We start from the raw sequence: 10706 nt of genomic DNA on the forward strand, positions 1-10706 counted from the left end.
GATGGCAGCCCCCCGCCCCGCCTCCCTCCAGGCACTCGTCTGCCCTGGGCAGGGAGTTGGTTCTGCTCCACAGAGGGCGCTGTCTCCCAGGACCCCCTGCAGTATCTGCGATTGTCCCAGACCTTCCGTTGGACCCCTGAGTGCATGGGAGAGAGGCTGGCGCTCCCGGCTCCCGGGCGGTGCCTTGGAGGGCGCGTGCACCCCTCTGCCCGGCCCGGCCGGCCGTGTTGCTGGGAATTGGGGTCGGTGAGCCCCGGGGGACGGAGGGGCTGGGCGCCTGGGCCTGGCTCTCCTCCGTGGTCTCTGGCCGGGGTAGCAGGCCCATCTGTGGGGTCCTGACCGCCTCCTGTGCTTCTTGTCTTGCAGACTTCTCCACCCAGGTGAACTCCCCCCTCAACTCGCCCACGGGGCGGGGCTCCATGGCTGCCCCCTCGCTGCACCCCTCACTGGGGCCCGGCCTCGGTGCCCCGCTCGGCTCCCCGGGACAGCTGCACTCGCCCATCAGCACGCTGAGCTCCCCCATCAACGGCATGGGCCCGCCCTTCTCCGTCATCAGCTCCCCCATGGGCCCCCACTCCATGTCCGTGCCCACCACGCCCACGCTGGGCTTCGGCACCAGCAGCCCGCAGGTAAGTGGGGGTGGGGCCGAGGGCGGGGCCTGGGCCACCTGCGGGACGGCTGTGGCGTCACGTGGCCCCGGGGCCCCCTCATCTCTGGGAAGCGGAGCCTCAGAGAGGCGGCCTTGGCCTGGGTTCGAGCCTGGGCCTGGCTGACCCTTGAGCCCGTGGCCCTCAGAGGTCACCACTCCAGCACGGCCCCCTCCTGTCGGGGGTCCCCTGCTTGCATGGCTTGGAGCTCTGCGGGTGGGGAGTCCATGTTCTCAGGCTGACACCCACCTCCTGGGCCCATGTCCTCTCAGCAGCCCCTGTGGCGCCTTCTTGGGCCTGTCCTTCCCCTCCCGTCTCTGCCCATTCCCAGGCCCTGTGGCCTCGGTACTCTACCAAACCCCGCCGGGCAGATGTGTCCGGGTGCAGTGCAGACGCGTCCCTGCTGGGGTGCCCGGCCTCGGGCCCGCGTGGCCCCGCTCACTGCCCGGCTCCGGGGCCTGTCTAGACGGGGGATGGCGGAGCAGCTCGCTGGCTTTCCCGGGGCGACCTCGTCACCCCTGTGCACCTGGGGCTGGGGGTCAGCACAGGGCTCCCAGCCCCGCAGTCCCCTGGCCTTCCAGAAGCCGGCAGAGGCCGCGGGATGGAGGAGGGCGGCTCGGCCACCTTCCTGGGCTATTTGGTGTAGCTGCCGCCCCCCTTCTTGCTGGCTGCCGGGGCACACGAAAGGGCAGCTGAGACTGCAGCCTAGGCAGTGGGGTGCCTACGCCCTCAGAGCCCCGCAAGCTTGGTGCTTACAGACCTGCTGCCCGGCCTGGCTCCGGAGCGCTGCAGTGGGCTGTGCAGGGGCGGGGCCTAGGGTGCCCGCAGACCTCGGGGTGCCTGGTGGCCCTGACCCTGTTAGCCTGCCTGGGGTCAGGGATGGGTGGAACTGGTGGGGGTTCCAGGGCCGCCTCTGCTCTGCCCTCTGTTCCCTGCACGCCCTGCGTTCCTGGCGCGGACGGTGCTTGTTGAATCCAGAGGTGAGCGAAGGGCCCAGGTCGCTCCGGGTGGACGAGGGGTCCAGGCAGGGGTTAGGCCAGGAGGGGGAGGGGAGAGCAGACCGTGTGCCCAGAGGGTCGCCGCTGTCCTGCTGGTCGGCTGTCGGTCTGTCTGTTTCCAGGCGGTTGGGCTGCACTTGGCTTTGTGTGGTCTGAGCCATGCTTGCCCTCTGCCCGGGCCCCTGACCCCTGACCCCTGACCCCTGCCTCACCTCTCAGCATAGCTCTTTCCCTGGGAGCTGAGCCTGGCTTCCTGGCGTCAGCAGTTGGTCCTGGAAACCGGGGTTCCCCATATCCATGGGGTGTGGGTGGAGTTCCAGAGCCGTGCCCCCACCCCTGCTCCAAAGCCACAGCATTGAAGGCGGCGTCGCCGGAACCAGCGCGGTTCTGTCTTCTGCTGCTGTCGGAGGGGCTGGCGCTCTGCCCAGCACTGCCTTCGCGAGTCCACGGCCAGGGCCCGGCCTGGCCCCATCCACCCCACCTGAGCCCGCCTGCAGGGCCGTGGACGTGTGGGGGTCGGCAGAGCCAGACCACAGTATAGGCACTGGCACCCCCGCTGTCCTGCGCCTCCTCTGGTCTGGGGGCTTCACCCTCACAGGGCCCAGGGAGCGTCCTCATCACATCCCAGAGCTTGCCCACAGCGCCTGGCACGCGTGGGCACCTTGGTGTCCCGGCCTCGCCAGCTCAGCAAAGCCTCCCGGTCCAGGCGCGGCCCCGGCCCTGCCTGCTCCTTGCTGTGGTCGCCGTGGCGGTGAGGCCTCAGCCACCTGGCGTCCACACGTGGCTGAGCGCGCCTCACAGGGTTTGACTCCGCTCTGATGGGCAGATGGAGGCAAGGGGCGGGGTGCTCCGGGAGGCAAGTGGGGGGCTCCGGGCCTGCCCTCGGTGCGTGGAGGCCCGGAGCCCCCCACTCGAGTTCTGCTCGTGGCGAGGGCCTCCCAGCGCGCCAGTGGGTGGGGGTGGGGGGCTGCGTGGCGATGGGAGGAAGGTCCGTGGTGTAGGGGAGAAGCCGTAAGGATGAGCAGGGGCCCCGGGGCGTTGGCCAGGCAGCGGTTCTCTGAGTAAGTCCCTCGGGCTCCGGCTCCGGCGGGAACTGAAATAAGCCCAAGGATATGAAAGGGGAAACGCGGGGGACCGCACCCTGGCCACACCGAGGAGGCTTCAGGCTCTGGGTCCCGAGGAGACGGGTGGAGTGGAGGTAGGGGCGTCGGGGCCCCAGTGGGGGGGGGCGGGGGGGCAGAGCGAGGCCCCGGGCTGCCTGCTCTCTTCTGGGAGCCATACCAGCCCGAGGCCTGGGAAGGGGAAGGACCGCTGCCCGAGGACCTGCCTGTGGCCGTGTCGGACTGCCTGGCAGTTGAGATAAAAGGCAGAGTGGGGCCTGGCCAGTGTGGCTCAGTGGTTGAGTGTCGACCTATGAACCAGAGGTCACAGTTGGATTCCCGGTCAGGGCACACGCCTGGGTTGCAGGCTCCATCTACAGTAGGGGGCGTGCAGGAGGCAGTTGATCCATGAATCTCTCTCATCGTTGATGTTTCTATCCCTCTTCCTTCCTCTCTGAAACCAATTTAAAAAACACGTATGTACATAGATGTGTATATATACAAGGCGGGGGGGAAGAGAGGGAAGAGAGGGAAGCGCGGGCAGAGTGGGTGGCCCAGCCCCAGAGGCTCGGTTGGATGCCATCCTGTGCCCCTCAGGGTTGCCGGTTTGACGCCTGGGTGGGCACACGCCTGGGTGGCAGGTCCGATCCCAGTCAGGGCCCCCATGGAAGGCACCGGATTGATGTCTCTCTCATCGGTGTTCCCACACGGGCAGGGTCTCCGAGGGCTCCCAGCTCCGGCCCACCTCCTCTCCCACACGGGCAGGGTCTCCGAGGGCTCCCAGCTCCGGCCAGCTCTGTGCCCAAGGGATGCGGAGCCCGGGCGGGCGGTGTGCGCCACAGCCTGGGAGTCAGTGTGCCACGGCACTGACCGAGACCAGCCTCTCCGTCTGTCCTGCCTGGTGGGACCTGGCCAGCCTTCCTCCAGCGCTGCCTCAGTTTACCTAGGGCAGCCCCAGTCTCAAGGACCTGCACGTGGGGGCCGGGAGACAGGGCAGGTGCCCCCTTCCCACCCAGCATGGTTTGGGCAGCCACAGGAGGGGAAATGTTCATTCTTGTCCCCGGGATGCCGGGCTGACCCAGCCGCAGGCATGGTGGCGGTCCCCCCTCGGGGCTCCCAGTTGGCTCCCAGTTGGCTCCTCGGGGCCTGCCCTTGGCCGCTGGTGCCGTCCCCCCACTTCCAAATGTTTGGTCGGGCAGCCCCTCCCTGGCCCCAGGCCGGGCGGCGGGGCTCTCCTCGGGGAGAGGTGTGGGGGTGCGGCTGTGTTCCCGCCCGCGGCCCTCAGACAGGCGCTCCTGCTCTCAGTCTCGCACGCGGGAACCTCGGGCTCGGAGGGATGACCTCCCCCAAATCACCGCGGAGGCGGCAGGATTGGAGGATAAGCTAGGCCCGTCCCTGGCTCCTGGCGGCCAGCTGTGCGGGTGCCCGGGTGGGTCACTGGGGGGCCTTCTGCAGCGAGCGGGGTCACACCTGGGGGCAGGGGCATTTCCCTGGGGTTCCCACGCCGTCTGCCTGAGACCGGCCTGCGGAGCCCGGGGTGCAGCAGCCCTGGGCACGCAGTAGGCGCCTTCTCGAAGCTGTGCGTGCCCCTCCTCGTCCCCTCTCATCCGGGACGCACCCTGCCCCCTGCAGACAGTGCAGGCCACGCAGGCTGCCCTGCTCTGCGGTGGGGGCCCCGGATGCTCGCCCCGTGGGCTGGCTCTGGCCCCCCACAGCCCCTCGCGTCCCGTGGGGCGGTCACCGTCTGCACAGAGCACCTGGCCGAGGAGGGACTGGGAGGAGGCCCGTGGAATGCCGTGGGGGCGGTTCCCATGTGTGTGCCGTGAGCACCGCGCTCTCCGGCCCCGTGAGAAAGGGGGGGTAGGAGTTGGGGGTCACGGGAAGGAAGAGGATGAGGTTCCTGTGTGGGGAAGTGCCCGGGGCTACCAGGGGGCAGCAGCTGCTGCCGCCCATCCCCGATTTCCGCCTTTGTCAGGGGTTTGCAGAAGTGGGGTGCTAGGGTGCTGCCGGGCCGGGGTCCTGGCGCCTGGGAGGCGGCTGGCTTGTGGGATGCAGTGGGCAGCACCGCGGGGCCCTTAGTGCTGACAGGAGAGCCGGGCAGACGCAGCGGAACCAAAATTGCTGTGTCATTGCAGCCCCGGCAGCTGTTGCCAGGGTGACGGTGAGTTTCCCACGCTTCCTCTGGCGGCGTCGGGCTGCCGTGCAGGGTGCAGGGCTGTGAGGAGAGGCAGGGTGTCCCTCGCAGTGGATGCCCGAGGGGTGTCTCTGTCCCCCTCTCCTCCAGACACGTGACCGGAGACCCCGCCCTGCCCCCCGAGGCCCGGGCATGTGGCCTCTGGGTGGACCCCAGCTCTCCTCCCTCCTCGCTGTGACCAGGCCTCAGTGCCCCTCTGTGTGCTGGGGATCCCCCAAGCGCCTGGCTTACCGGGAAGGTCATGGGGCTCACACTGTCCTGCCGAGGGAGTGCCCAGTAAGGGAGGTGGTTCTTGGGCGGGCGAGGGGCAGGGGCTGTGCGGGGTCCCCTTCTGAAGCCAGCAAGTGGGGGGTCGGCACGCAGCTGGTGCTCCGTGGGGCTCAGCCCTGCTGTTCCCCGGCTGTGGCCTGGGGTGGGCAGAGCCGCCTCTGAGCCTCAGTTTCTCTGTAAAGTGGGGGTGTGGCAGCGCTTCCCTGGCTGCAGGGCTGCGGGGGGCTGTGGCCAGGCTGAGCCCGCGTTCCCTCCTCAGCTCAGCTCGCCCATGAACCCCGTCAGCAGCACGGAGGACATCAAGCCCCCGCTGGGCCTCAATGGCGTCCTCAAGGTCCCGGCCCACCCCTCAGGGAACATGGCGTCCTTCACCAAGCACATCTGTGCCATCTGCGGGGACCGCTCCTCAGGTAGGCGGGCAGCGGGCACAGGGCCCTCGGGCGGGGGTGGGGCAGGGTCGGCCGGCAGCGAGGGGTGCCCGGGCTCTGGACCTTCTCGGGTTTTCACGTCGGGGAGAAATAAGTGGGGCGCCCATGGTGGCCAGGGTGGTCCGGAGGCCCCGGAGAGGAGGCAGCTGGTGGTGGTGACGCTGGCATAGGAGGCGGCAGTGCAGGCTGTGCCTCTCTGGGCTGAGCCGGGGCAGAGGACCCCTCGCATTCACCTCTGCACCCCAGTAGCCCCCGGGGAGGACACGGACAGGGCCGGCCCCCGCGGGCCTGGGCCTCCCCCAGCGCTGGACCCGAGGCCAGGTGGAGGCCAGGGGCCCGGGGGTGCAGGGGTGCAGGCGCTCACGGCCGCCCGCCCGCAGGCAAGCACTACGGCGTGTACAGCTGCGAGGGCTGCAAAGGCTTCTTCAAGCGGACGGTGCGCAAGGACCTGACCTACACCTGCCGGGACAACAAGGACTGCCTGATCGACAAGCGGCAGCGGAACCGCTGCCAGTACTGCCGCTACCAGAAGTGCCTGGCGATGGGCATGAAGCGGGAAGGTAGGCGCGGGGGCCCTCCTTCCTGAGCCGCCCCCAGCCCTGCACCGGAAGCTTCGCCGCACTCTGGTGGCGGGTGGCTGCTTGCATACCTCTTGTGACGGGGCGCTCACTCCCTGTAGAGGCCGCCGCCGCCGCCGCCGCCGCCGCCGCACTATGGGCAGCATGTCCGGGGCCGGGAATCTCACCCACCAGATCCCTCCTGAGCGCCTGCTGTAGGCCAGGCTCCGGGACCCCAGGAGGGCAGCCTCGGTCCCGCACGGTGGCGCCCGGTGCTGCGGGGACAGCTCTTGCTCAGACCCTCTCCTGGGGGTAGTGTCCAGGGCCAGCACGGGCCTCCAGGGACACAGGCAGAGGCCGAGGACAGTGAGGGCCACGGCTGGAGGTGGGAGGTGGGGCGGGAATGGGCCGAGACTGGCCCGGGACGGCGGGTGCACATGGGTCCTGGGCTGTGTCCCTGCCGTCCAGTAGGGGCGGTCGAGGAGGCCCTAGTGGGGGCAGCGCCGATTGGAGGGCGGTGGGGGGCAGGGAGCTGCGGAGACCATCAGGCGTCCCCAAGCCTGCTGGACGCCGGGGTCAGGCTGTGCTCTGTTCCCCCTGCAGCCCTGGCGGGGTGACCCCAGCTCCGGGGCCGGGAGCAGAGGGCTCCAGCTGCCGGCCTCTCGGCCTTGGATTGTGGGCCCGGCTTATTGACATTTGCCGGGGGCGGGGCCAGCAGGGAGCACGAAGGTCACTCCTCTGAAGCCACTGAAAGGCCAGGCGGTGCAGCCAGGCCTGGGTCTGGGCCCGCAGTCCTGGCTCGCATGTGGCCTCCTCCTCGCTCCTGGCTGTCCCTGGCCTGTTTCCCCATCGGTAGGTTTGGTGACCCCTGCGCGCAGTCACTCTCTCCAGAGGGTGGGCGCCCTGGGGTTGGGGTCTCGCCGTCTGTCCCCTTCTTCACGTGGCTGTTCCGAGGCCCAGGCGTGGCTGGCCTGTGTCCCTCTCCTTCCCACTGCCTCCCGACTGCCCTTCTTGTGGCGGCTGCAGTTTTTTCCAATTTCTTTCTTTTCTTGTTTTCGGCTCCTCCTCAGCCCAGTTGTTCTCGTTCAGAAATCGGAACCTCAGCGGGGCCATGGTGTCCAGCGGGGATTCCTCCCTGAGGCTGCAGGCGCGGGGCACGGTGATGCGGGCGGGGCCGGCTCATGTAGTGCATGGGCCGCCCTTCCTTGTGCAGGTGGAGGAACTGAGGCCAGGAGGTCAGGGCTTGTCCGAGAGCATGTGGGGCTGAGTCGGCCTCAGGCTCCCTCAGGACTGATATCTTTAGGCCCCTGGGGTGGCGTGTGCCCGGCCGATTGCCCTGGGTGCCCAGTGCAGTCAGGGAGGGCTTGCTGGAGGTGGTGGGACACAGTAACGCTCCTGAAGGATGGGGATCGGGCCGGGATGAGCGTGAGGTGGGCAGTGGATTGGGTTGGAGCCTGGCCAGGTGCTGGGCACCATGTGCCAGGGGGAGGTGGGCACCCTGGCATGAGCCCGAGGCTGCAGCACAGACAGGCTTGGAGCGTGGCCGAGGTCTCTGACTCACCGAACCCACCACGCCTGGTGCCGGGCCCACAGCCGTGAGCTGTGGGTACCTTCTGTTGAAAGTGAGCGTCACATAGCCACGCAGGGAGGCACCGCCCCAGCCTTGGGCATCGGGCAAGGCTCGGGGGGGAGGTGGCCAGGCCGGTGCCTGAAGAAGGGGTGTCAGGCAGGCCGCTTGCCCAGCCCGAGGGTGTCGAGAGATCCTGTGCCCCAGAGGGTGACCCTCCACAGGTCCCTGGGCCTGTCCAGCTGTCCCCCTCGGGCCTGGGTGTCCTCACCCGCCAGCTTCCTGTCCCCTCGAGGCCCCGTATCACCCAGTGGAGCTGTAGTTGGCAGGGAGACCCCCCCCCCCCCGTCTGACCCGCCAGCGCCTGGGTCTCGTCCCGAGCAGCTGTCAGGGGCGCCTTCTGTGTACGGCCTCGCTGGCACCGCCCCTTCTCCACACGCTGTCCCAGCCGGTGCTGTGGGGCTGTCCCATACCTGGCAGACGGGTGCCAGCCCAGGGCTGCGTCCCTCCGGCCTCCGCGCTCTGGTCTGAGCCCCGGGCGTGTCGGGGAGGCGGTGTGGGCCCTCGAAGCCGGGCTTACGGGCCGGTCAGTGCCTGACCCCGCCAGGCCCAGCGCCCTCGGCCTCCTCCCGGGTTTCGGTCAGAACGTGCAGCAGAGCCCTCGTGCCCGGGCTCACGGAGCAGAGCTGCCCCACCGGCCGTGCAGGGTGTTTGAGAGCCAGGTGGGCGCTGCCCCGGGCATGTGGCTCCCCCTGAGGTGGTGGCTTGTCATGTTTCCTGGTGCCAGAGGGGCACAGTCCGCAGCCGTCCTCGGGAGAGTGACACGTGACCCCCGTGTGGCCTCAGTGCTGTCCCTGCAGGGCGCTCCAGGGTCTCCCAGGACGAGTGGCCCAGAGGGGCCGGGAGGCATGCCCCCCGCAATCTGTCCTGCAGCCCCGAGCCGGGCGCTAGGCACGGCCCAGCCCCTGGAATGGCCCTGACACAGCTCCTCTCCTCTGCTGTTCTGGGCAAAGTACTGCAGGGAGGACTCCTGGTGGTGGCGGCGCTGTGGCCACACAACTCAGGGCAGCGTGGTCACCCAGGGGAATGGGCGCCAGGCGTGCCAACCCACTGTGCCCGTGGCCAGGAGCTTATAGGAGCTGAGCTGCACTCTCAGGCCCAGGGGCTGGGGGGAGGGGCAGCTCGGGGCTGGCACTGGTTGGGTGACCCCAGGGAGAACCCAGGAGGTCAAGCTCCGGGCGGACGGGACCTACCTCTTTGCCTAACGAGGTGCTGCCGAGCACAGCACCGTGGGGCAGTGGAGGTCTGAGTATGAGCAGCCGCCAGTGGCCTGTTCCATAGCATGTGGGGGCGGGGCAGGGTGGGGCGGGGCGGGGCGGAGGCCCAGGTGGAAATGCCCCTCGGCCAGCCCCCCCCCAGCTGAGCCCCCGCCTGTCGCTGGAGCGTGGGGTGCAGGGCTGGGGGCGCCTGGTCTGATGGGGGAGGCAGGCCCAGGCGTGGGGTTCCCAGTCTGAGGGGGGAGGCTGGCCTCCTGCTTCCTCCTCCAGGAAGGCCTCTCCCTGCTTCCTTCCTCCCGACCTTCGCTTCCTGTGCCCCGTCTCCGGACTCTGAGGGCTGAGGGACCGGGGTGCGGAAGGGGCAGTGTCTGGTGTATGTACATGTGTACACGTGTGTACATGTGTACATGTGTACATGTGTGTGCATGCACAGGCACGCGTGGCCCCACACATTTCTCCTGTAGAGGAAGAGCCGGCTGGGTCAGGTGCCTCCCTGTCACCCTTGGGCAAGTGACTGCTCCTCTGGGCCTCGGGGTGCCCTGCGGGCGGCGAGGCCATCGGCAAGGGGCCCCCAGCACTTGCCCTGGGAGCGCGGCAGGTGGCAGCACGGTGCCTGGTGGGGCTGTGTGCATGTGTGTGTGTGTCCTGTGTGTGCGTGTGTGTGCGTGTGTGCGCGTGCACGTTGTGTGATAACTCAGTGCGGACTGTGTCCTGGGTCGCGTCCCTCAGCTGAAGGCGGGCGGTCCCTCCGGGCTCAGGACCCCGAGTTCGCTGTGCACCGGCAGCGCCCCCTCGGGTCTCGGTGCCCGGCCCTTAGGAGAGGGGGTTGGGCCACAGCCTTGGGTGAAATCCAGTCCTGCCTCCCGGGGGTCACGTAAGGGACAGACGGTCCCAGCTGGCAGCGCCCACAGCGCCCACAGCAGAGGAGGCAGCAGGGCCAGTGCCCGCCAACCCGGACGCCCCTTCCCACACGCTCGCCCTCATGTCAGCGGGTCTCCTGATGTTGGGGACCCTGCCTGTGTTGGGGTGAGCCCCTCTCTGGCCGTTGGCTGCTGGGGGAGGGTCTTCCCGGGGATTCCCAGCCTCCTCTGCCCACTGTGCTCAGACCCCGTCTTCCCAGACGCCTCCCGCCCGAGGTTCCTGGAGCGCCGGTCAAACAGGACCCCACCTGGGGGCCACCTGGGGGGCCCCTCCCTCTCCGGCCCCCGCCGTGGCCTGTAAATACCGCAGCCTTTGCGAGGGCGCTGCTCAGAGCTGCGGGCCCTGCAGCTTCTCAGTGCCTCATGAAGTCCCGGCTAATTACCCCCCCCCCCGTGGAGGCAGGTGCGGGGACCCCCCACTGCTCCGGGCGCTGCCCCCCCGCTCAGGGCCACCCTTGGCAGCTCGGGCTCCCTGCACCGGGGCTGTCTGGAGAGGGAGGAGGTCCCCGAGACCGGGCCCCAGGGTGGGGAGCGCGGGAGCGGAGGTGCAGACAGAGCTGTGAGCATCTCGAGGCACCGCCTGGGCCCAGGCTGTAGGGGGCGCCGGCGCTCAGGGCGGGGCTGAGGAGAGGGGTACAGAGGCGAGGCTGCCCGGCCGCACAGCTGTCGGGGGAGCAGGGTCGGGGCGGCTGCCCCCGTCCTGAGAGCTCAGCCGTGCCCCTTGGCATGCCTGAGCCTCAGTTTCCCC

General features: G+C 69.3%; 1 protein-coding gene across 1 annotated transcript in view; it reads left to right on the forward strand.

Annotated features, from left to right (window-relative positions):
* The first annotated feature begins 300 nt into the window (after positions 1 to 300).
* Positions 301 to 10706, forward strand: part of RXRA (retinoid X receptor alpha) — a 22291-nt gene continuing 11885 nt past the window's right edge. Inside the window, exons 1-3 of the mRNA XM_006108401.2 lie at positions 301 to 629; positions 5469 to 5619; positions 6018 to 6197. Coding sequence (XP_006108463.1) covers positions 420 to 629; positions 5469 to 5619; positions 6018 to 6197 — 541 coding nt within the window. The 5' untranslated portion in view covers positions 301 to 419. The remainder of the gene's footprint in view (positions 630 to 5468; positions 5620 to 6017; positions 6198 to 10706) is intronic.

Source organism: Myotis lucifugus, unplaced genomic scaffold (assembly GCF_000147115.1).
Source record: "Myotis lucifugus unplaced genomic scaffold, Myoluc2.0 scaffold_2226, whole genome shotgun sequence".
Taxonomy (NCBI): Eukaryota; Metazoa; Chordata; class Mammalia; order Chiroptera; family Vespertilionidae; genus Myotis; species Myotis lucifugus.